The sequence below is a fragment of the Diabrotica undecimpunctata genome, chromosome 5 (assembly GCF_040954645.1).
Source record: "Diabrotica undecimpunctata isolate CICGRU chromosome 5, icDiaUnde3, whole genome shotgun sequence".
Lineage (NCBI taxonomy): Eukaryota > Metazoa > Arthropoda > Insecta > Coleoptera > Chrysomelidae > Diabrotica > Diabrotica undecimpunctata.
Genome location: NC_092807.1, coordinates 31,189,587 through 31,214,371, shown reverse-complemented (window position 1 = coordinate 31,214,371; position 24,785 = coordinate 31,189,587). Strand labels below are relative to the sequence as shown.

General features: G+C 33.1%; 2 protein-coding genes across 2 annotated transcripts in view; both read right to left on the bottom strand.

Annotated features, from left to right (window-relative positions):
- LOC140441241 (STAM-binding protein) overlaps positions 1-3,396 on the bottom strand; it is a 33,072-nt gene extending 29,676 nt beyond the window's left edge. Inside the window, exons 1-2 of the mRNA XM_072531836.1 lie at positions 3,155-3,396; positions 2,834-3,101 (exon numbers count right to left, since the gene is read on the bottom strand). Of these exons, the coding sequence (XP_072387937.1) occupies positions 2,834-3,101; positions 3,155-3,273 (387 nt within the window). The 5' untranslated portion in view covers positions 3,274-3,396. The remainder of the gene's footprint in view (positions 1-2,833; positions 3,102-3,154) is intronic.
- Positions 3,397-11,153: 7,757 nt separating this feature from the next.
- The window catches only part of LOC140441240 (xaa-Pro aminopeptidase ApepP-like), a 298,581-nt gene continuing 284,949 nt past the window's right edge, over positions 11,154-24,785 (bottom strand). The window contains exons 7-10 of the mRNA XM_072531835.1: positions 19,346-19,579; positions 16,911-16,985; positions 16,679-16,851; positions 11,154-14,837 (exon numbers count right to left, since the gene is read on the bottom strand). Coding sequence (XP_072387936.1) covers positions 14,640-14,837; positions 16,679-16,851; positions 16,911-16,985; positions 19,346-19,579 — 680 coding nt within the window. The 3' untranslated portion in view covers positions 11,154-14,639. The remainder of the gene's footprint in view (positions 14,838-16,678; positions 16,852-16,910; positions 16,986-19,345; positions 19,580-24,785) is intronic.

Genomic DNA, 24,785 nt, shown 5'->3' with positions numbered 1-24,785 from the left:
CATGTGAGAGGCCTTGTACCCAGGACTCCCACATGACAAGCACTTTGCTGATAAGAGAGCCTCTATAGCGCATCAGAGCACTACCGGGGGGAAAGTGGATGGTCTGAAGCTTTGGAGTGGAGTAGTGTGATTCCTAATTACAAGAGTTAACCCTCCTCGCCCTAATGAATATCACCCCAATGTCATACTTAAGGGGTATGTAAGTCGCTCAGGCTGGGTTAAACTATTGCTTGCATATGACAGATTTGACAGACAAGTTTTGAAATGGAGTACAAGTGGACTGGAAGCATGAGTTGTCTTTCCAGGATTGTAAAATATTTGGCATTTAAATGTATTAATACATCTTAAGTATTTAGACAATATTAAATACTACAGAAGTGGTCTACAGGACACACTACATACCAAACAGCTGGTCAGATGATAGTGATAAAGAATTGTTCAAAAACATTTCAAAAGGAAGAAGGTTGTTTATCACATACAGTGGTGGGCAAACACTTTTCATAGCGAATCCCATTTATATTTTTATGTCAGTAGCCAAGTGGGGAGGCTACTATTCAATGACATGAATGTAGTAAATAAAGAATAATGGTAAAACGAACAGTTAATTCCAATTTGCCTGTAGGATCTAACATCAATGTTAAAACCACAACTGTATGAAATCATCAAATGATATAAACAAGACCATATTCCATATAAATTTGACAAGTTACAAAAATGTGGACATGTTTCCTTAAAACTTCTAAAATCTTTAAAAACTAAAAACATGTGGAACAATTCATGTTGATAGAGAAGGTGGCCCTGAAAACCTAAAAACAGATAAAGAATTGGAGAGAAGTCAATTTGACTAGCGAGTGTCAGCTCAAGGAATCAGTTATTTTAGATAGAAAGATAATAAATGCGTCAACTTTTGTTCAAATTTCCATGGTACTGAAGTCACAAACATTCAGACAAAACAAACGGATGGAATGAAAATAAATGTATCCTGTCCAACAGTTGTAGCTGATTATAATCAGTACATGGGAGGAGTAGATCTTGCTAATCAACTACATGGGTCATTTGGATTCAATCATAGATCCAAAAAATGTTGGAACATATAATTCTTTGGATTTCTTGACATTGCTTTTGTCAACACTTTTATTTTATACTCTCAATCTGAAGAAGAAGCAATGACACTTTTAGATTTTAGATGATCGGTAGCTTTGGGGCTCATCACTAAATTGAACAACACTGTAATAAACAACAAATGACAAAGAAGTAACAACAATCACATCCAAGTTTCAAAACACAGGAAATATGCCTATAGTGTGCCAAAGATATAAGATTAGGGAACAGAGTTCATTGAATTCAGTATTATAGTAAATGTGGAAGATGTAAAATGTGCTGTTCTCAGGTGATACAGTCTTGTCCATGTTTAAAATGTTTTACTTGCAATGTTCTTCTTTGTTGAAATGAAAAGAAAAAATTTTTTAATAAACATCATGACATTATGTAAATACATATTTGTAGCAACACCTTTTACTACCAATTTTTTTGGATTATTTCAAGTCCCGAAGGTACTTTAAAGTACCACTAGCCCTACATATGAGAAAAGTTAGAGCATATATTTGTCACTTTAATTATATGTTTATAAACATTATTTTAGATACAAATTGTAAATAAAAAGTTTATTCTTCAAAAAAATTATGTTTGGGACACAAAAGGTTAAACAGTAATTTAAAGGCTTAAGTTAGAGCTTCTTTTGTTTGGTATAATTCTGTGAAGTATTTACACTTGTTTAGATTTTACCTTCATATTTCGTACACCACCTATGTGGACGGCACCATTTGGCATTATCTGCATACTGCATATACTATCAAAAAGTTCATGTCACATAGCAGTTGGTTCTGAAATAAAGTTCTGCAGCAAAAGTGTAAAGCATCTCATATTTTTATTATCTTCAATTATTTTTTCCACTTATCTGAATGTTTATTTCGTGGTGTTTTATGTTTCTGTAAAGTTTTTATTAATCACTATAAAGTCTTTACACTTTATGTCTCCTTTTCCTACTACCATTATTCTTTTACTCAAGAGCATTACTAACAATTTTAATATTGTTCTAAAGCTGTTTTAATTCAATTTTATAATCTCTAATACAAACAATACAACAGAATTAGAAATACTCTACGCTGTATTGAACATTTTGGTTCTTACATCACAGCTATGATTGAAAATATTCCTCTACTCATAATTTTAAGAAGTATCTTGCAATGATATGTCATTAGGGTAACAAGAACCCTAATGGAATATTATTCCGTTAGGGTTCAAATATTATTCCGTTTATATTGATAATAAATTAATATCAATATTGTATTATCAAACCACATATTAATCACATTATTAAAAAACCACACAAATATTTTCACAAAAAATATGACCATAATTTTTATTGTCTCAAATGCTATTTTACTAATATTCTACAGTTAAAATGCATATGAAACATAGTTAAATGTACTGGTTGAGGTTAAGGAGAACAAGAATTGAGAATTAATTTTGGGAGTTATCTGAATGTGGAGGAGTACCTACATTGGAAAAAATAATTACCACAATGACTAAATTCACAGTTAAATTTACTGATTTACAAGCCAAAGATCAAATTAAAAGTCTATCTGTCTGAACTTAAAATATATTGTATAGACAGTGATTTCCTAGATCAGTGAACTTGCTTAAAATTCAATGGTTTAAATAAAGTAAAACAGATATTCAAAAGTCAACTCTCCCAGTAAGTAGTAATCAAAATTAATTTATTAGTTCAAAAATAATAAATTGCTTAAAACTTGATAAAATTCAAACTTACCCTTTCTTGTAGACATCTCTGATAGTCAGTAGTATACTGCTCCAATAATAATGCTTTCAGTTTTTCAGCCTTTGGTAATATTTCCCTTAAGGTAGCTTGATTTTTGGCTTTAATATCAACTGCTACAGAAGCAAATCCGGGATGCTTTCTAATCTTTTCAAGGAAAAGAGTCATAAACTTCAAATACAGGACATAAGCATTTTCCAAGCTTCCTTCTTTGTAATACACATTAGCCATTCTTACCATTTCTTGACCTGAACGATAGTACCTATATACAAAATGTAAATTTCACTTATTAGACAACAAGAAGTATAATCCTACCTTATAGGTGGAACATTGGGATCAGCTTCTACTTGGTTTATGTAGTCTATTAGCTGCTTCAAGCGAATTTGAGGTTCTAACGTGTCTAAAATATGATCATTCGTTTTTTTGTTAGCCATTTTTTTTTATATATATTAATGTTTTAAACCAGTCAGTAACTACATAGAAAAAATTAAGCTTTATAGTTTTGTCTGACTCATATTTGTTTTGACTTTTAATTATTTCCTTTTTAAGGTTAGGTAACATCCAATAGACATTTTACTTGTCTATGCTTTGACCGTTGACGTATTTATGTTACGGAACTAAAAAGTATTATTTAAGCGAAAGGGGATGAATGCCCAAATATTGGTAAAAGAATTTATTTCGATCTTTAGAATATAAAAGCGGTTTTATAATCTATTTTTGGAATGGTACAAAAATATATTCGATAAATGTTTACCTCTCTCTTTATTTTTTAAAACGATTAGCGAATTATTTCAAAATTTATTGAAAACAAAAAATCTAATTTACCATTCAAAATTCATGATATTTGATGATAATAGAGGATTCATTTTGACCACCTTAGAGCTTTCTAACTAGTACATCTTCTAGAAATAAACCACAATGACAACTATTATAAGTATTTTTTTTATACTTCCACGTTGAAAATCATTCTATTATTAAGGTTCACTAATTAAAGTTCTACTTCTTGGTTTTTATTTAAGACCTTTCGATCTGTTAATACCGATTCATTTCCTCTATTCTATGTAGTAAGTATACTTTTGGTTTTATTCCAGTATGTAGGAATTCTTCCCCTTTCACATATAATTTTTATGAGCTCATACAATTCTTCTGCTAATTTCTCCATATTTAGTAAGTTCTGTTGTTCTATTGTCTACATTTAATACTTCCTCAAAATATTCGTTCCATCTATTTACAATTCTTTCTTTATCTGTTATTAATTCTCCATTTTTGCTATTTATAAAAATGGGTCCTTTTCCTAATGCATTGCTGTTTTTTGAACTTAAAAAAAAATGTTACTACTTTTTGTATAAATCGCGTTTCTATTTTTTCTATGCATTTTTCAATGAACTTTCGTTTTCTTAATCTACATATGCTTTTTCCAGTTCTTATTTCCATTTCATATTTAGTCTTATCCCGTTCGTTTCCTGTCTGTTTTTCAGTAACTTTGTCTATGTTTCTCCACCTTTCATCCTACCTCATACTTTCTTACTTTATTTTTTGTCTGCATTTTTCTTCTTTAAGCTGTTTTATATTTAAAGCTGCTTTTAGAGTAAAGTTGCTTTTACTTTTTCTTTCAGATTTTTGGTTCAGTTTTGCGATTACCAGGAAATGATCACTATCTGCTGCTCATCTGTAAGATCTTGTATCTGTTACCATCTTCTCATATTCTGTTGGAATAAGCACGGAGTAAGCACGGAATAAGCATGGTCTATTTGATTAATATATTTACCGTTTAGAGCTAGCCAAGAACCCTTATAGATGTCTCTATGGGTAAATTTCGTTCTTAAAATAGATAGTCTTTCTGTTGTTGCTAAGTTTACTAGTCTTTGTCCATTATCATTGGTAATTTTGTGTTTACTAAAACTGCCTATTACTGGTTTATACATTTCTTCCTTTCCAATCTTTGCGTTGAAATCTTCTATTATTATCTTTATATTCCGTTTTGGTAAAAAATTAAAATATTTTTCTATGTTTTCATAAAAAAAACCTTTTTTTGTCCTCCTTATCCTAGCTTAGAGCATGCACATTCACGATACTTATAAAATATTCTTTTGTTTTTATTATAATACTACACATTTTCTCTGAAATTGGATTAAAACTGTTTATTATGTTTTTATTTATTTTGTGCACCATAAAGCCTACTCCCAATATTCTGTTATCCCCTCCACTATTGAAAAATGTATTCGTTTATACCTATTGTGAAATTTCCCTTTTGTTTAGTTTCTTGGAGCGCTAATACATTTAATTTATATCTATTTGCTTTTTCTGTCAGCTGTTTTGGAGCTCCCTCTTCGAAAGTACCTCTCACATTCCAAGTTCCAAGTATGAATTTTCTTTTAGTTTCCAATATCTCTTTCATTTGCACTTTGCATTGCCTGGTCGATTTCCGGTAAAGCAATAATTGGCTCTTATTTAGGGTTTAGTTTTTTATTTGTATTGGCTCTTGTTTGCTGACCTCTTTCGTCATGTCGTGATTAATTTATATTCTCTTCCCCTTACAGTTATTTAATTTATATTTATTTTGCATAACCAGTTTTTTGACATCAGTATTTTTAATTCAATTAGGGCACGTACTTCTTTGATTTTAATTGCTGTTTTGGCTTCCACTTGCTTCCCCAAATCTTTCTGGAGCATATCCGCCACTACTTTTTCAAGGGATTCATCAGTTTTGCAAGACAGGCCTTGAATAACTATACTATTTTCTTTATAATGTTTATCCACAATTTCCTGTCTGCTTTCGACACTTACTATCTTTTTGTGTATTTTCTCGTTTTTCCTTTTTCAGTATTTTATTTTCTTATCTTAGTTCTTGTATTTCTTGTTTGTAATCTTGGAAATGATGTCGCATTTCTAGCATCTCCTTGTTAATAGCTTCTATATGTTTTAAGTCTGATTTTATTTCTCTTATTTCCTTTAGTAATAAATCGAATTTATCTTCTTGCTGTTCTTCTCTTTTATTTGGTGTTCTTGGTGTCCTTTTGGACCTTTTAAACATATCTTCTTCTGCTTTTCGTTGTCTTCCATTGTAAGAGAACGTTTCTGAGTCCGACTGCATTTTAAAATATCCCTAAAAACTTTTTAATACCAGTTCTTTTTATATTGTAGGGGAAGGGCGGGTAAAATGGCATAGGCGGGAAAAATGGTTTTTTGTTCTCGTAGTCAAGCTAACGGTTCTAGGTCACCGCAATTCTGGATACTTATTATAAACAGTGGCAACACTGTCCACATTAAGTTTCGTGCAAGTCGTGCACCTAATTTAACGGCCGGCCACGAGATTGGTGTATTTGTGAATAAGTGCTGGTCGAGTTCGATGCGTCAATGTAAGTTTTATTCAATAATTTATTAAATTAAGGTTATAGAGCTTTTTGAATTCACTTTTTGGTAATTGTTTTATACGCTGCATGTGACCTTAAATAAAAATTGTGTTTATTTCCATTATTAATTTTTTTCATCTATCAGTAGTCGGCAAATACAAACTGTTTTTCAAGTTAAGGTACATACATAGTTGGAGTGAGGAAGACATGCAAAGAGCTTTGGAGGCAGTCCGAAATTCCGAAATGGGTTGGCTTAAAGCAAGCAATACATTTCATGTACCGTTCTCAACACTACGACGTCGAGCAGGTAATAAAAATAAAATTGCCATTGAAGCAAAAAAACATTTGGGCTCCCTGGCAACAGTTTTAAACGAAGATATGGAGACTGCAATAGTTGCCCACATTCTGTATCTTGAATCCCGGTTTTTTGTCGTGACAAGAGCAGACTTATGCAAGCTAGCCTATAGTATTGCAGAGAAAATGAAGATTAATCATCCGTTCAATAAAGTGACCATGATGGCTGGCAAAGGATGGTTGCATGGTTTTCGCCAACGAAATCCGCAATTATCATTACGTCTTCCAGAAGCTACGTCTCTTGCACGGGCCGAGGCATTCAATAAGCCTCAGGTAAATAAATTTTTTGATAAGTTAGAAGAAGTTGTTGAAGAACACAAAATTCAAAATACCATGATATTCAACATGGACGAATCTGCCTTGACCACTGTCCAAGTTCCGCCAAAAGTCTTTGCTCAGAAAGGAAAAAAACAAGTGGGCTCTATCACGAGCGCAGAAAGGGGTGTACACACAACAGTTGTAGTGTGCATGAGTTCTGGAGGAACTTACGTACCACCATCAATAATTTTCCCCCGAAAAAGATTTAACCCACTTTTATATGACGGCGCACCTGTAGGAATATTAAAATTGCATAATGAATCAGGATACATGACCGGAGATTTGTTCATAAGGTGGATGCAACATTTCATTGACCATGTCAGGCCGAATCCTGCGCAGAAAGCATTATTAATTTTAGACGGACACTCCAGCTATAAGAGCTACGAAGCTTTAGAATTAGCTAAATAGAATTCAGTGGCATTACTTTGCCTGCCGGCACACTGCACGCACCGCCTTCAATCATTGGATGTTGCCTTTTTCGGACCACTCCATAAATATTATAATCAAGCTGTTACTTATTGGCTCAGAGAAAATCCTGGTCGTGCAATAACCATATATCCAGTGTCCAGTCTCTTCCAGAAAGCATATGAGAAAACAGCAAATATTGAAATCGCAATAAATGGTTTTCGGGCCACAGGAATATCACCTATAAATCGTGACATTTTTCCGGAGCATGCATTTTTGCCTAGTGCAACTACAGATGTGCCTGAGGATGTGCCTAGTTCTACTAATAAACCTGACATTGCTTCTACATCTTTACCTGCTGATGTTAATGTTTCTCACGCTGCAACTTACGATCATCATGATGTCCAAGAACCATCGGCATCTGGTTCTAAAGATGAATCTATTGAAGGAATCCTGATGGAATTGGCACCGGACCTCAGAGTAATGTAAGAAAATCTACCAAACGTAAATCTGGTCAATACCAAGATGTATTAACCGAGAGCCCCTTCCTGAAATATCTCCGCGAAAAAGAAAATGAAAATAAAAGCACAAGAAATAAAAAGCAGAAAAGAGGACGTCGTGAAAAGAAAAATAGTCAATGATTTAAGTGATGGAAGACGCATTGTGAACAAAGATAGACATCAGTCGGAGAGTAAAGGCAAGAGAAATATTGTGACCAGACCAATACTGAACAATATATCAAGTGATGAAGAAGAACCCTTAAGTATTGATGATGATTAACAAGAGGACTGCGCTTGCATTTACTGCAATGATACGTTTAGTAGGTCCAAATCTAATGAAGGATGGTTAAGATGCCAAATTTGCCAAAACTGGTCACATTCAGAATGTGCTGGATTTCCCAAAAAAGCAAAACAATTTATTTGCGAACTTTGTATGAACTAAAATGTTTAATTTCAATTTTTTTTCTTCATAAAAATAAAAATTTATAATTATTTTTGTATTTAACACTATTGTTTATGTGTATGCCATTTTGCCCGCACTGGGCGGGCAAAATGGTTTTTTGTTACATTTTGATTTTGATTTTTTTTTAAATAAATCTCTTTGTATGAGTGATTTTTTGTTACTTAGAATACTAGAAAAATGACCTGGCTATCATTATACATCAAAAGGAATGATTTATCTATATTTATGTCTCAGATATATGGAAAATAAACTAAGTATGCCATTTTGCCCGTCCTTCCCCTACCTTATTCTTACGCCTTGTTAAGAACTACCACCCTGTCGAATTTTCCAGAGACCTGACTCTTCTCAGCGTTGTTGGAGTTTATCAAATTTTAAAACTTCAAATTTAACTAATATTTTGGGACGTTAGTTCCCACCTCAATCTTTTAAAATACTTGGGTATAATCAGTTCCAGGTTTTATGACTGTATTTTAATCCTACTTAAAGTAATATAATTTTTTAATCTTTCTTTCTTGCTCTTTTGATGTACTTCATTAATCTATTTTCACTATACTCCACTGTGTTTAAAATTTGGCTCTTGATAGTTCAAAAAATGAGTGGATATTACGGAGCTATTTTGAAAGACGTTTACCTTAAGCACTGTCGATAGAGGTCCCGATTTTATAGAATGGTTTTAATCCCTTTGTACCCAAACGAAATTTTATATATACCTAGTATGTTTTATACACACCGTATGTCAGCCAAATGGAATAAATTAACTAATAAATAAACGAAGGAGTATTCGAAAAAACGGTCAAACACGTCGATTAGTATTTATAGTTGCGCATTTTTATCCATAAAAACTTTTTATACGGGGTGTATCAGATAACGGTGGCCAATACCAACTTGCTTATTTTAAATAGAATACCCTGTATATTAATTAATTTTTAGATTCCTCAGACCATTTTAGACATTTTTTGAATACAATGTCCTATACCTATCTTTGACTGTTTCGGAAATATTAAGTAAAATGCAAAAATTCACATTTAGAAAAGAAAATTATTTATTTGTCGAAAGTAGCTACAACACACTAATCTAATACAAATCTAAACAATAATGTCAATGTAGGAGATGTTAAAAATGTTCTCCACGAACGCAAGCGTTATTCGTCTTCGTAAGTCAGCTAAGCCAGTGATACCAACACTCCCTCATTTATTTATGTTTTGTTTAGTTTTGTATACAATACTTCTCACATATCCCATAAGAAAAAGTCTAATGGCGTCAAATCGGGGGATCGTGGTGGCCATTCCATCGATCCTCGCCTCCCTATCCACCGATTTGGAAATATTTGGTTGAAGTACTGCCGGACATGGATTTGATAGTGAGGTGATGCTCCATATTGTTGAAACCATATTATATTCGCTGGAACTTGTGAATTCCTGGATCAGGATACAAGTTCGCCAACGTTGGTAATACATTATTTTGGAGCAATGGTAAATAATTGTCACCATTCAAATTGCCATCTATGAAAAGGGACCCATGATCTGATCTTCAATAATTCCTGCCCACATGTTAACCTTCTCAGGGTATTGAGTATTGCCTTCTCTCATCCAGTAAGGATTTTCCCTTAAAAAAATAGCCGCAATTTTGCCGATTAGCATGACCGTGAAGAGTAAAGGTGCACTCATCAGAAAACAAAACATGTTCTAATTGGATCACATTGCTGTCTAACATTGCCATCATTTGTTCACAAAAATACGTTCTCCTGTCAAAATCATCTTCCATGAGCTCTTGAGTGTGTATAATTTTATAGGATGCATTTTGTTTTCTTGTAATATTCGAATAACCGATGAATAGCTAATATCGAGTACTGGGGCTGTTTTTCGAACAGATGTATGTGGGTGTTTCTCAAACTCCATCATAACAGCCAATTTGGTATCCTCACTTATTGCATTGGCAGCTTCTTTTTTTACCTTCCTAACATGGTCAGCTCGTGGAATTGCTTCTCTATTTTACTAATTGTCCCGTGAGATATGTGCGGCAAATAAGGAAATGCTTCGTTAAATAAACGAGCTACTTCCATTTCCGTCCGTGTCTTATCTCCATAGCCAATTATCTGTATAATTGTAATTTTGTGCATTTCTGTTAAATGAACCATTTTTCTGGCTTGCGGTTAATGAAATTTAAACGACTATAGCACTGACAACTACTTCTGCCATTAAACAATAAAACAATGGCGTTTTAAACCAAAGTAAACAATTTTTTGTTTTTTTAACATATCAATAAAAAGGAATGCTTAAATAGTTTTTGCTTACTTTATCATTACCAAGAGTTAAATGGGCAAGAAGTATTAAGACAGTGGTAGTGGTAGCGACTTTTTTCTAACTAAATAATTTTCTTTTCTAAATGTGAATTTTTGCATTTTACTTAATATTTCTGAAAAATTCAAAGATATGTATAGCACATTGTATTCAAAAAATGTTTAAAATGATGTGAGGAATTTAAAAATTAATTAATATACAGGGTGTTCTATTTAAAATAAGCAAGTTGGTATTGGCCACCGTTATCTGATACACCCCGTATAAAAAGTTTTTATGGAAAAAAATGAGCAAATATAAATACTAATCGACGTGTTCGACCGTTTTTTCGAATACTCCCTCATTTATTTATTAGCTAATTTATTTCATTTGACTGACACACAGTTTATGTAAAAAACCTTACCTTACTTAGTAGGTAAAGAGAGTGTTGTAGATAATTTAAAATATGTTGCAGTAAGTGATCAATCTACAGAGGTAGATAAAGTTATTTAAAATTGGGAAAAACCAATGGTAAATGTATAACATAAATTATACCTAGGAGGAAATGTATGAAGGTGGCTAAATTCTCATATTTAAATGTTATTATGTACCTACATGTTCTTTACGTGCAATAAATGAACGCAGTGAAATTATAGACATTTATTGTAAATGGAATAAGTACAAAAATTATAATACGAAAGAAATTTATAATTTTATAAATAAAATATAACTACTATGTTTTATCTTTAGATGTTAAGTTCTTTTTTTAAAGAAACATTCATGCATTATATATTGACTACAAAGTTTCCAGTGGCTATATTAACTCTACAGATCATTAAAACAATATTAACTTTATAATAAATAATCAAAAAATGTATTGTAGTTATATCCAGTGCATATTGATTATAATCAAATGAAATTTTTTGCCAAAATAATTCAGCACCATATTATTTATATATGGATAGGACAATCAATTTCCTATAGACTGTAGAGTTTTGGCATTTTAAACATTATTAAGTGGCGTATTTTTTTTGTAATTTAAAGACCTGTTTAAATATAGTCCTTTGGATTAAAAATACAACTTAATCCAATAAAATGCGCTTACCATATAATATATACAGTGGTGTTAAAAAGTCCTACATTACCTTACCAAATACATGAAAATAGAAGTTTAAGGCATTTACCTTAAATATTTTTTAACCATTTACTATTTACATCAAACAAGCACTTAAACACAATGTTATAAAATGGAAACACAGCAAAAATTTTGATTAATAAAAAAAATGTAGTTCGGAAATTTTTTTATTCAATATTACAAAAATTAGGCTATTTACATCAAGACGATAGTGTACATCACATTGAAGTAATTTAAACTAATTTTAATATTTAATTGGCCAGCCCTTGTTTTTAATAACTAGTTCACATCTTTTGGGCACGGATTTTATTAATTTTTGCAGTTCCTCCATGGAAATACAGTGATGCCAAGCGTGGATTAGAGATTCGATTAATTTCGTTTTATTTGTGGGTTTTGTTTTTGGAAATGATGTTGGATATCCTTTGCCACAAAGTCCCGATGGGATTGAGGTCCGGGGATTGCGCTGGTTAGTCCATCCTATCAATATCATTACTCACCATCCAAGCTTTAACCAATTTTGCTCTATGGCAAGGAGCTTTATCATCCTGAAAAATAAATTTTTCTTCGCCAAACAGGTCTTTTCCACTACCCAGCATCTTATTCTGTAGTACCTCAATGTATTTGGTAGCATTCATCATCCCAGAGACAACGTGTAGGCGACTAACTACTCGAGCGGACATGCAACCCCATATCATAACGGAGGTTAGATGTTTAATTGTGGAAGAACACATTTTGGAGAAAATTCTTCACCAGAAAATCTTCTGATGTAGGCATTTGCAGCATGATTATTAATATTGAAAGTAGATTCATCACTAAACAGTACACTCTGCCACTGCTCTGTTGTCCAGATTCGATGTTCCTTGGCCGCTTTCAAACGGTGCAATCTTTGCTTTTCTGAAAGCAGTGGTTTCTTCGGTGCCTTACATCCTCTAAGTCCAAAACTAAGTAGTCTTTTTCTCACAGTGGAAGTGCACACGCTTACACCTGTAGATTCAGACCACAGCTTCGTCAATTGGGTGGAATTAAGGCTTCTGTCTGTCAGACTTGTTCTTCTTAACGCAGCGTCATCCCGAACAGAAGTTTTCCTTTGATCGGCCACTACGCGGTCTGTCGTCGATTTTTCCTTGTTCAGCATACTTCTTAATGCCTCTAATTACGGTAGATTGATTACAGTTTACTGCGGATGCTATTTCGCGACTAGATTTGTCGTTTTTATGGTGAAAAATAATTTCAAAACGCTTTTCGTCCGATAATTTAGTTTGTTTGGTCTGGGATGACATTTTGACCTTTTTATCAAAAATCAAAGAGCGAATAAATGTGTTAGGGTAACTAAATTATTTATATAGTCAAAATATGTGGCAAATTTGTCATTAAGATTCAATTTAATAGTACTTTAACGGCTTAATAATCACCTGATAATTTTGTCGGATTATGAGAAATCCCTTCAATTAGATTATTTTAATCTTTTTTGTAGAATTTTGAGCTAGTAATTAAAAAAAAACATTAGTAACTATACACAAACTTAAAATGAATTAGCGAAAATATACAAAAAAAACTTGTGTTAATCTCAAAAAATATGCGCTTAGGTGATGCAGGACTTTTTAATACCATTGTAGGTGTAAAAATTCAACTTTACATTTTAATAAACTTAATCTTATAAGATCATAATTGTAACGAGGTACCTAGTACTGTAGGTGTATTACCAATTCTGTGATTTAATTTTTACATTTTAAACATTTTACAGCATTGCCTAATATAACAAATGATAAGGGATGTAGGAGAATTAAATTTTTTGGAAAAGGTAAGAGTACCAAATTCAATAATATACAGATATAAATGCTGTAATAGTACATTGTTTTCGCTGTTTGGTATGATCTGGATGACGACATTTGCGGCTATGATCTGGAATGCTCGTATGCTTAAGAAAACTAGCAAAGTCAGTTGGTAAAAGGTGAGGGACCTGTGCCTATATTTGTCTTGACTATAGAATCCTGCCAGGAGGTAAAGATGGTTAAGAGCTATTCTAAGAGACCACTTGTGCCAAATGATAAGACAGCTATATGTGAGAAATATTTTATTGAAGAAGCAATTATAAGAAATTAAGAAAAGTAGAACAGATATGCTTGAAATTCCCCAAATTGGTGGAAGATGCCTTGCCAAGTATTTTTCAATATGGGCCTTCATACTTGTCCCACCTAGAAGTAAAGAAGACAAAAAATCCAGACTCCAAAAAGCAAGAGAATACACAATGCAGAGAAAATCTGCGTTTTCTTAAAAGTAACTTTAAGTGAATTATGAATGTTTTAAAAGTGAAGTTCATTTACATTGGAACTATTTTAATACATAGTGAAATTAGCCAATGACAGATAATGGTGTTAAATTTTTTAATTTAAATCATGATCCTGAAGTGGGTTTGATCCTGGCTGTGGCTCTATATCAATGTGGTTATCTGTTAAAGTGAGCATTTACCACAGAAGCAATGAAGTGTGAGTTAATGACTTAAAATGGTTTTTTAAGTAAACTAAAGTTGATTGGATAGTTTCAGCTTCAGAATTTGTTGGAAACACTAGTGAATATTAAGGAACATTGCTTCTTTGGCTCATTCAAATAATTGAAAATCAGGTAAATTCGTTGTCAAAAGAGAGACGACACTTGCAACATTTTTATTTAAATTTCTTATATATTCGCAGTGTTCCTTGCCACGTAAAAGATATTTTATCTGGAGTTAATATAGATAAAAAAGACAAATTGTATACATATACGAGTATATTCATAAATCTTGTAATTCTTCATTTTACCATTTTTAAAAAGAATTTCAATCTTAAGAATCAGGTATGAGGTATGGTAACTAGAATATTTTAAAGTGCCAAAACTTTGTAGTTTAAAACATAATTTTTGGCTATTTGGCATCAAAGTTTTAAGTAACATTTGCAAATAATTTTTATATGATAAAATTTAGAAATTTTACTATAACAGAAAATGCGTCTTTTAAATTCCTAGAAGTAATATTTTATTACAAAAACTATATTTAATAAAATCAGGTACGGAGTGCTATGTAAGAAAGTCGAGTGGTTTTCTGGAATATATTGAGTCTTTTCCATCATCCAGTAGAAGCCATCCATTCTATTTTGCTTTTTAAGCTCTTCTCCAACTAAATGACGAACCTGCTCGTTGTATTGGTTCAGCCATTTTATCTACAAAAAATCATTTATTTAGTTGATTTAATAAAAGTACAATATTTAGAGGTGTAAAAAACTTATATTGGTTTGCTTATTGTAATACTTTGCTAGAGCTGTTCAATATTTTGCTCAAAACCTGTATATAAACGAATAAAATGTAAGATTAGATAAAAAAGGTGTGTCTTAATGTACATTATATGAAGAAGATATGAATGATATAACATATCAAAACAACATATACTAAAAACTAGGCAAGAAAAGGTAAAATGAAGAATACATCAAACCATTATGTTTTGTTAAACGTAAATACGTTTGGTTTACAAACGATTCTCAGCCGAGCTGTGAGATGCCGGCTTTAGACGCTCTGAGTTGATTCGCTTATAAGGTTCTGTGAGTTCATATTTTTCAACGAGTTCTCGTAGTAAAACTAATTTTAAAAATTCTTTTTCTTTTGGTGCCTATTCGTTTGGAATATTAGCGATCATTCTGGCTATAATTATTTTATTGACTAATACTTCAAAAAGATTAGTTGTTGTTTTATTTTTAAAGATAAAGTCAATAAACTGAAACAACAAATCAATCACAGAAGAAGAACACAGGAAATTAAATTTAGAATGAAATTAAATTCAAAAGTGTTTCCAAATGTTCATCTTCATTTTCCATTTTTACAGATTTGAGAATAAGAAATGATAATAAAGTAAACTGTAGTAAACTATACAGTAAACTGGGTAATACTAAATGAAATTCCTTTTAATATGAATAATACGAGCTATTAGTCAACCCCTGTTATTTAAAACAAACAATATAATGATATTTAAAACCTTTAATAGAGTAGCTACTGTATGTTGTAAGAGGAGTAGAAGACATTTTTATAATAAAAATGTCATCATCATCAAACTGTATGCGTCCACTGCTGGACATACGTCTCCCTCAGCTCTTTCCATATGTCTCTGTCTTGTGCGGCTTGCATCCAGTGATTGCTAACACGCTTCAGGTCGTCAGTCCATCTAGTTGGTGGGCGTCCTCTGCTCCGTATTGCTTCTTGCCTTCTTGGTCTTCATTCTAAAATACGTTTTGTCCATCGGTTATCTGATAATCTGGCGAAGTGTCCTGCCCAATTCCATTTTAACGACGCGATTTTTTCGATAACGTCTGTTATTTTTGTTCTACGACGTATTTCTTCGTTTGGGATTCGGTCTCTCAGAGAGACACCCAACATCTGGCGCTCCATAGCCATCTGAGTCACGCGAATCTTATTCACTACCTTTTTTGTGAGTGTGAATGTTTCTGCTTCATAAATGTGTACAGGTAACACACATTGGTCAAAGATTTTCCTTTTCAGGCATATGGGTAGATCCGATTTAAATACATAGTTTAATTTACCAAACGCTACCCAGGCTAATCCTATGCGACGTGGGAGCTCACATGTCTGGTTATCTCTGCCCAACCGAATTTCATGTCCTAGATACTTATACGATGTAGTCTGCACAATATCCCTTCCATCAACAGCAATATTTCGATTTAGGACCAGATTAGTCATTATTTGCGTCTTGTTCATGTTAATCTTTAGTCCGACCTCCAAGGAAGCGTAATATAATTTTTCAAACATTATTATTGTATCATCCATATCGCCTATAAGGACGATGTCATCTGCAAATCTCAGAATCTACGTCATTAGAAATACACTTTTATAATAAGAATATACTTCAAGAAAGTAGAAATCGATCTGTTCGAGAAATTTTTCCAATACATTATTGTTTATAATTTAAAAAAAGGTAATACTTGAAGTTACATGGTTTGTAATAAATTATATATACTTTAAACTGTCTACTATCGAATTACTTTTTAATAATTACCTGATGAGTTGATAATAAGTGACGTTTTATCAAATTAGGTTCAAAAGGGACGTAAGTTATCGTCCTAAAGCCATAATATGATTGCGTACTATGCCGTAACCAAGGTTTTTCTACAACCTGCAGTATATTTCCTAATCTTACACCAAACACGCCTTCTTTGTAGTAACCGGGAGCTAAAAAAGAAAGTGAACGCTTAATTTACCCAGAAAGTTTTATTTGTTTTTTTATTTACCATTTGATAGAAAGTATCCTGGTTTAAACACTTGTTGGGCGCTAACTTCCGAATTAAAATGTACTTTAATTGGTGCTGTAAAAAAAAATGATATTAATGATACGGGATAATATTCAAATACTTTATAATTATAAAGTCAGAGAACACAGACAACGTTTTTGCCCGGATACACTATCGAACAAAAGTATAGCAACGCTTTAACAAATTTTTCAAATTTAGATTTTACAAGATTATATGAGTGATATCGCATTTAAATATATTGTGTCTTAACACATTAAAGTAGACTCCTATCATCGGCGATTAGAGCGTATTCGACGAACAAGTAATATGAAGTAATTGTGAGATAAAGTCTCTAATGCTAATAATAATAATAAGTGTCAAAAGTCAAGAAAGAATTCAATTATTTTCTCAACAAACAGAAGTTAGTAGTGAAAGTAAAGGAAAAATACAATTGTGTAGTTTCTTTTGTAATATTTATTGTGCTAAATAACATTTTTGTGCTAAATTGATCGTACCAAGTGGTATTCCGATTTCGATAGACTAGAGACTAGATCAAAGAGCTGTGAACTCATTTACGGAAGGTAAAAAACAAGTTGAAATTTTAAGACCACGTGAATTACTAAGTAACAGTTTATCTAAAATAATTTTATCTTATAAAGAAAGGGCTAATTTGGTAAACTTATCAAAAATCGGGAATACGAAGAAAATAGCACGGACCGAAAGACGCCTTTCGAAGATGGCTACAGACATAGGTTGGCCTACAGACAGTTCAGAGAAGGTTAGTAGAGACAAAGTTGTTCAATAGACTAAAAAGCCGCTAGTTTCCAGAAGTTTCACTACTGCTGCTCGTTTGTCAGTTTCATTAAAATTGGGATCTGTAAATAATTATTTAATGTTTTTTTTTTCTGAAAAATGGCTTTGGCAGAGCCAATTAGCCAGACTTGTTTGTGTTTGTTGTTATTATTGATTGCAGATTCACAGTAAAAATTTTCTTGTTATCAGTTATTGTCAGTACTACACATACCTAATATTTTTATGAATACATAAATTTTGTTTTGATATATTTTTATTTTGTTTTTTATTCTTTTATTATTTTCTTGTTTTTTTTGTTTTGTTGCTTTTTTGTTTTTTTTTTGTTTTTTTTTTTGTTTTTTGCTTTTTTTTGTTCTTTTTTTAGATTTATTTTATTGTTTTTTGTTCTATTTCTATTTTCTTAATTATTTTATGTTTTTTTTTTAATTTATGTTACCTATACTATTTTTTTGGTTTTTTTTTTCAAACCATATTAACAGATTATGCCTATATACTATTTACAACTTATATTTACATATTTTAACATGTTTGTAAATGCAATGAAGAATTTCCATATTATTTGAAAATATTAAAAGATTAAGGTTTGTTGGAAAACAACACTTAGAATTTATTAATTCCTTATAAAGTTCGTTTATATTAATAATTCGTAAATCACATTCTAATATAATATGTGTTAGATAGCCTATTTTGCACAAGTACAATTGGGAGTATTTGATAAGCCGATTCCATGCATGTAAGATGGCGTAAGAACATGATTTGCTCTCAGCCGATTAATGGTCTCTTTATAAAATGTCGATTAGATTTTGTGTAGAACCATCTTATTGAGGGTATCCTAGTGTTACAATGATAAAAGTTTAAGCCAGTCTTACTGGCTTAAATTACATTGTCTGTAATGTAAATGCCAATTATTTTTAAGTTTTTGTCTACTAACGGTGTCAATATCTGTCGCTGGAATTACATTTCTGTTTACTTTTTCTCCAAGCATATATGCTGATTTAGCCAAATTGTCAACGATATTATTGCCTTTTATTCCCGAATGGCCCTTGATCCATGTAATTATTACATTTAATTCTAATTGTATAGTTTCATAAAGAATTTGAAGAATTTTCAGTTCAATGTGGTTTATGTGTTTGACTGTTTGAATGTTGTTAAATCTGTAGACCACGCTTTTACTGTCAGTAAATTTAACATAGTTGGTAGTCGGATTCAGTACTACATACTGAAGAGCAAACATTATTGCCATCATTTCTGCTGTGTATATTGAGCATTCACTGGGTAAGCTATACTGGTGATGGTAATTTTTATTTTCGTGGAAAATTGCAGAGACAGTTCCATTTGCATCTTTTAACCCATCAGTAAAAATGTACTGATAATTTGTCCATTTTTCTTTAATAATTATCTCAAACATATTTTATAATGTTAAAAAAAATCTATAAAAAACATAAAAACGACTTTGGCCGCCAAAAAATTTATAAAATACTAACAAAAAAGCGAAAGTCAGGAAAGAACCCAAAAAAATTAACAAAACTCCAAAAACCGGAGCACTAAGGACACTGATCATCTCAACATTAATAATTGATTAATTCACTAAATACAGAAAAATTGAAATCAAATTTACTTACATTCATGAACTCCCAAAAATGATCCAATACCATGTCCAGTCTCATGGAGATAGTCCAAACCAGCTTCCCAAAGTGAAGCTCGAGCCATGGCGTCCGCTACTGCCATCTTCATATTGCTTGGAAAAGTAAGCGTTGATAGTTGCATAATACCGATGAGTACTCTTGTATAAGCTTCCTGCATTTGGTCAGTTGGTTCACCAAAATGAAGTGTTCGGGTGACCTCAGTAGTACCTCCTGAAAATTATTTTCGTTAGTTCCAGAATTTTTTAACTCACTCGGCAAAACATTTCTCACAGGTGGCGACTGTAACTCGAAACACACCTACTAAGTATCCAGATAAGTAACTTCGAAAGGAAGACAACTATATAAGGCAATGAAAAGCAACAATCTTAGAAATAAATCATCAGTTGATCCTATATACTGGCCAACCGATAAAAACAGAATTCCCAATTTGTATGTCATTAAGAGAAGGAAGTAGCTCGAATATGGAAACCCAAACACTTATTGATTGTAAAAAACAAGAAAAACTAAATGGAATTAGACCTTGAAAACAGAAAGAAATATGGGAGCAATATCTTAAAGATTTGTTTGGTGATCAGAGAACAGAAGAGCCCCCACAAAAAGATACACATAAAAAATTAAACATTCTCACCGAAGAAGCTTTGCAGGCAATAAAAGACGCAAAGAACAACAAGGTACCATACCTCTGCAACATTATATATGAACATGGCATAATACCGCATGACTGGCTAACATCCACATATATAGCTCTTCCTAAAAAACAAAAAGCAAGGAAATGTAAAGACCATCGAACTGTATCCCTAATGAGTCGTGCCGCTAAGATTTTTATGCAAATAATTTATAACCGAATTCACAATAAGTGTGAAGAATACCTGAGTCGTTCTCAATATGGTTTTAGAAAGGGTACAGGCACTAGAGAAGCAATTATATAGAAAGGCCTTTGACCGCATCAAACACGGAAAATTGATTGAGGTGCTAAAAGAAGTAGGATTGGACTGACACGACATAAGTAATACATACTGGAACCACACAGGATGCGTTCGAACAGAGAACGTAAACACCAAGTACATCGACATAAAACGAGGAGTGCGTCAAGGGTGCAGTTTATTACCCCTATTATTTAATGTATATGCCAAACATATAATTAGAGCTTGTCTTGAAGATCGCCCTGAAGGTGCCAGAGCCAATGGAATCATCATTAACGATATAAGATATGCCGATGACACCATAGTATTAGCAGAAACAGAAGACCAACTAAAAATATTGATGTATATATTATTAGAAGAAAGTCACAGGCTGGGCTTGAACATTAACTTTTCCAAAACCAAAATTCTGGTATTCCACAAAAACCCCTACGAACAAGTTACACCTAACATACAAATAAATGGTATCACCCTTCAGAGTTACCAAAGCTTTATATACCTGGGCAGAGACTAAATAGTCAACTAGACCACTCAAAAGAAATTAGAAGACGCATTGAAATAGCAAGATCTGGTTTCATGAATATGCGTAAAATGATCTGTAACCCCAAGCTAGCAGTCTCGATAAGATTGAGAACACTAAAGTGTTATGTGTGGTCTCTATTACTATATGGCTGTGAGACCTGGACATTAAAACAGTATGACGTCAACTAATTAAATTCATTCAATATCTGGATGTACCGCCGAATGCTAAGAATAAGCTGGACCAGCAGAACTACGAATGAAGAAGTACTGAGAGCAATGAACACAATCCCTCATCTGGTCAATACTATCAAAATTAGAAAGACGTCATATCTAGGACACATAATGCGCCATAGTGAATTTGAGCAGCTCCAGGTAATATTAGAAGGCAAGATTGAAGGTAAAAGGGGCATAGGACGAAAAAAAAAATCTTGGCTACGAAACATCAGAGATTGGACCCACACAAGAGGAAATGAATTAATTCATCAAGCCCAGAACAGAGAGAAATTTGCCATATTGATCGTAAACCTCAACATAGAAGCCACTTAGGAAGAGGAGGAAGAGAATTCTGTCCTAACTTCAAGAACAACAATATTGTTTTGAACTCTCACCAAGCATAGTTACTATACCAATCAAAGTTACAATCATAGTTCTTGTTTTTTGGATCATTTTGAACAAAATAGGTCTCTTGTAATTTTTCTGCAAACTTGGTCGTTTTCAAGTTAATAAACAATTTAAAACTCTGACTAATCATAGTTACTACTCACCAATCATAGTTACGATCATAGTTGTTGTTTGTTTGGGTTTATGTGACTGTGGACACTAAATCAATTCGCCAATATTAACGATTATGATGAAAAGTTGCAGGTGGGATACAATTCATAAATGTTAGGGAGAAATGTTTTATACTCACAGTCCATACAACAGACATACAAATCTCAGACACAGATCATCAAAGATAATAGTGGAAATACCACAACAAACCCAACGGTATCGCAGAGGTGTGGAAACAATATGGCGAAATACTATTCTCTAACAACGACCCAGATATAACACAGAGAAAAGAAGTTATGAAAAAGAACCTCAAATATTGAAATCAGAAATTAAGGCAGCAATTAAAAAGCTAAAATTCAGAAAAGCAGAAGGAGAAGATAGAATAACAGCTGAAACACTCAAAGAAATGGGAGAATTAGAGACGGAAGTAATGCTTAGAATTTGCAATGAGATGTGGAATACTAGAAAGGGGCCAAATGACTGGGGTAAACTAACGTTTATTCCCATATTTAAAAAAAAATCACCGACAGATTGTAGTAATTACCGTGCAGTAGCATTGATATTACACGCGAGCAAAGTACTTCTAACCATCATCAATGAAAGACTTAAATAAATTCTCTTGCCACAAATTCTCTAAGAACAATGCGGATTCGTCCCAGGCAGAGGAACAAGAGAACATATTCTTAATATTCGTCAAATTATCTAAAAATCTCGAAAGTTTAACATATAAACATGTGCTTTGTGCTTTTTTGACTATTCCAAGGCCTTCGATACCGTAAAATGGGATAAAATGTAGCATATACTTACAGAAATGGGTACGTCAGAATATCTATTCTATTTATTACAAAAACCATATGTAAATAATACTGCTAATGTAAGAGTTAATATTGTGGTTTCGGAAAATTTTAATTTAAAATCTGGAGTTCGACAGGGATGCATAATATCCCCTATTCTATTCAATATATATAGTGAACATATTCTACGTCAAGTTTTTGAGGAATGGCAAGGTGCTACGTTATGCTGATGACACTGTTATATTGGCGTGGTCACCAGAAGAACTGGAAACAATTATGAATAGGCTAGGCACAATGAGTAGATAATATGGTTTGAAAATTAATATGCAGTAAACCAAAGTGATGATCATCGTGAGAATCAGAAACAACCAAGCAGAGATAAGAAACAATGCAGGTTACAAAGTGGTCGGGCAATTTAATTACTTGGCTCCGTTATTGTAGAATGTTGCGCATACCATGGATCGCGCATCACACAAATAACTCAATTCTAACAGAACTTAACATAAAAACTAGCTTCATCACAACTATCAACCAAAATATACTGAGATATTTTTTACATATAATTAGAAGAAGAGAAGGCATGGAGCGAATGATAGTTGAAGGTAACGTAGAGGATGAAAGATCCAGAGGAAGATCTCCAATACGATGGTCGGACCAAATAAAGGATATGACTGATAACTCATTCTCCGAAGCAAAACAACGCGCACAGGAGACAGATAATTGGACAGAAATAGTCAAACAAATTACATGACGCCACTACATCCTTACGAAGGAGAAAAAATAGAGGAGGAGGAGGACACACAATCCGTGTTAAGTTATTGTATGTATTTATTAAGGAAAATATTTGGCGACCACAGCATCGTCAGACCCTCAAGAAACTAAAGAATGTCAGAATTGATGTACTGCCTACGATCATTAACGATTGTAGTTACTTACAATTATATATTTTTGAGAAGGAACATCTGCCATTCTTAAATAATGAATATATAGATTACCTCTGTAAACTAATAGGGACTTTGACGAAGTCTTACAATAATTTACTAAAGCAATACCGGAAGTGACCTAGCAGTCAACATCAACAAAACCAATAGTACAGAAATAATATGAATTATCTAATGAAGTTAAAGAAAAAATAGCATAACAGCGAATGCTGAGGAACACATGACAGAGAACATGAGCAAACCAGGATAAAACTAGATAAAACCAAATTACAGCACGGTTAAAAACATAGCTAAATTCATCATCATCATTTGGCTCTACAACTATATGTGATTCTTGGCTGCGTTTACTATTTCCCTCCATTGTTGTCAGTCCTGAGCAGCTATTTCCCATTGCTGAATTTCCATTTTGCGTAGATCACTGGCTACTGCGTACTTCCATCTCTTTCTTGGGCGACCAACTGACCTTCTGCCATCGGGCCTTTTCCAGAATGTGGCGTTCAGGAGTCTTTCTTCACCCGATCTTAGTACGTGGTCCACCCATCTTATTCGGAGTGCTTTAATGTAGCGTACTATGTTTTCATCTCTATATACTGTCTGGAGTTCATCATTGTGTCTTCTTCTCCATTCTCCTGTTGTCTCTTTTCTGCAAGGTCCATAGATAGTCCGCAGTATCTTTCTTTCCAGTACCAGTAATTTTGTCGTTTGCCGCTGGAGTCCATGTCTCGCTTCCATACGTTATTGTAGGATGAATTATTGTCTTGTACACTCTTATTTTTGCTGGTATTGAGAGTATTTTTGATTTAAGTACGGTCATTAATGAGTAATATGCCCTGTTTCCTGCAATGATTCTGGCTTCCACATCCTTTTCATATTTATTTTCAGATGTTATGATCGCTCCCAGGTACTTGAATTCTTTGACGACTTCAAAGTTGTATTCATTGATTGTTAAGTTTTATCTAAACCTTGGTCTTGGGTTCTTCGTAACCATTATGTACTTGGTCTTGTCCTCGTCGACCTTCAGACCAACTTCTTTTGCACTTCTTTTGCATCCCTGGTGGATTGTGCAATTGTGTCCACGTCATCCGCAAACGCAAATAGTATTTTTGATCCTTGGGCGGCTAATCCGTTTGTCAGTTGTGGTTGAGCTTTCGTTACCGCATGTTCCAGTGCAAAATTAAATAGCAGGGGGGCGAGAGGATCTCCTTGTCTAAGCCCAGTGTCAATGAGAAATTCCTTCGACGTGGTGGTGCCAATTCTGATCCGTGCGGAAGCGTTCTCTGTGCTCACCTGTGCTAATCGTACCAGCTTTCCAGGTACTCCCATTTCTACCATGGTCTCCCACAATTCTTCTCTGCTAACAGAATCGTAAGCTTGTTTAAAGTTCACGAAGATTTGGTGTACATCGCGGTTGAATTCTCAGTTTTTTTCCAACACCTGGCGTAGGACGAATATCTGGTCTATGGTCGAC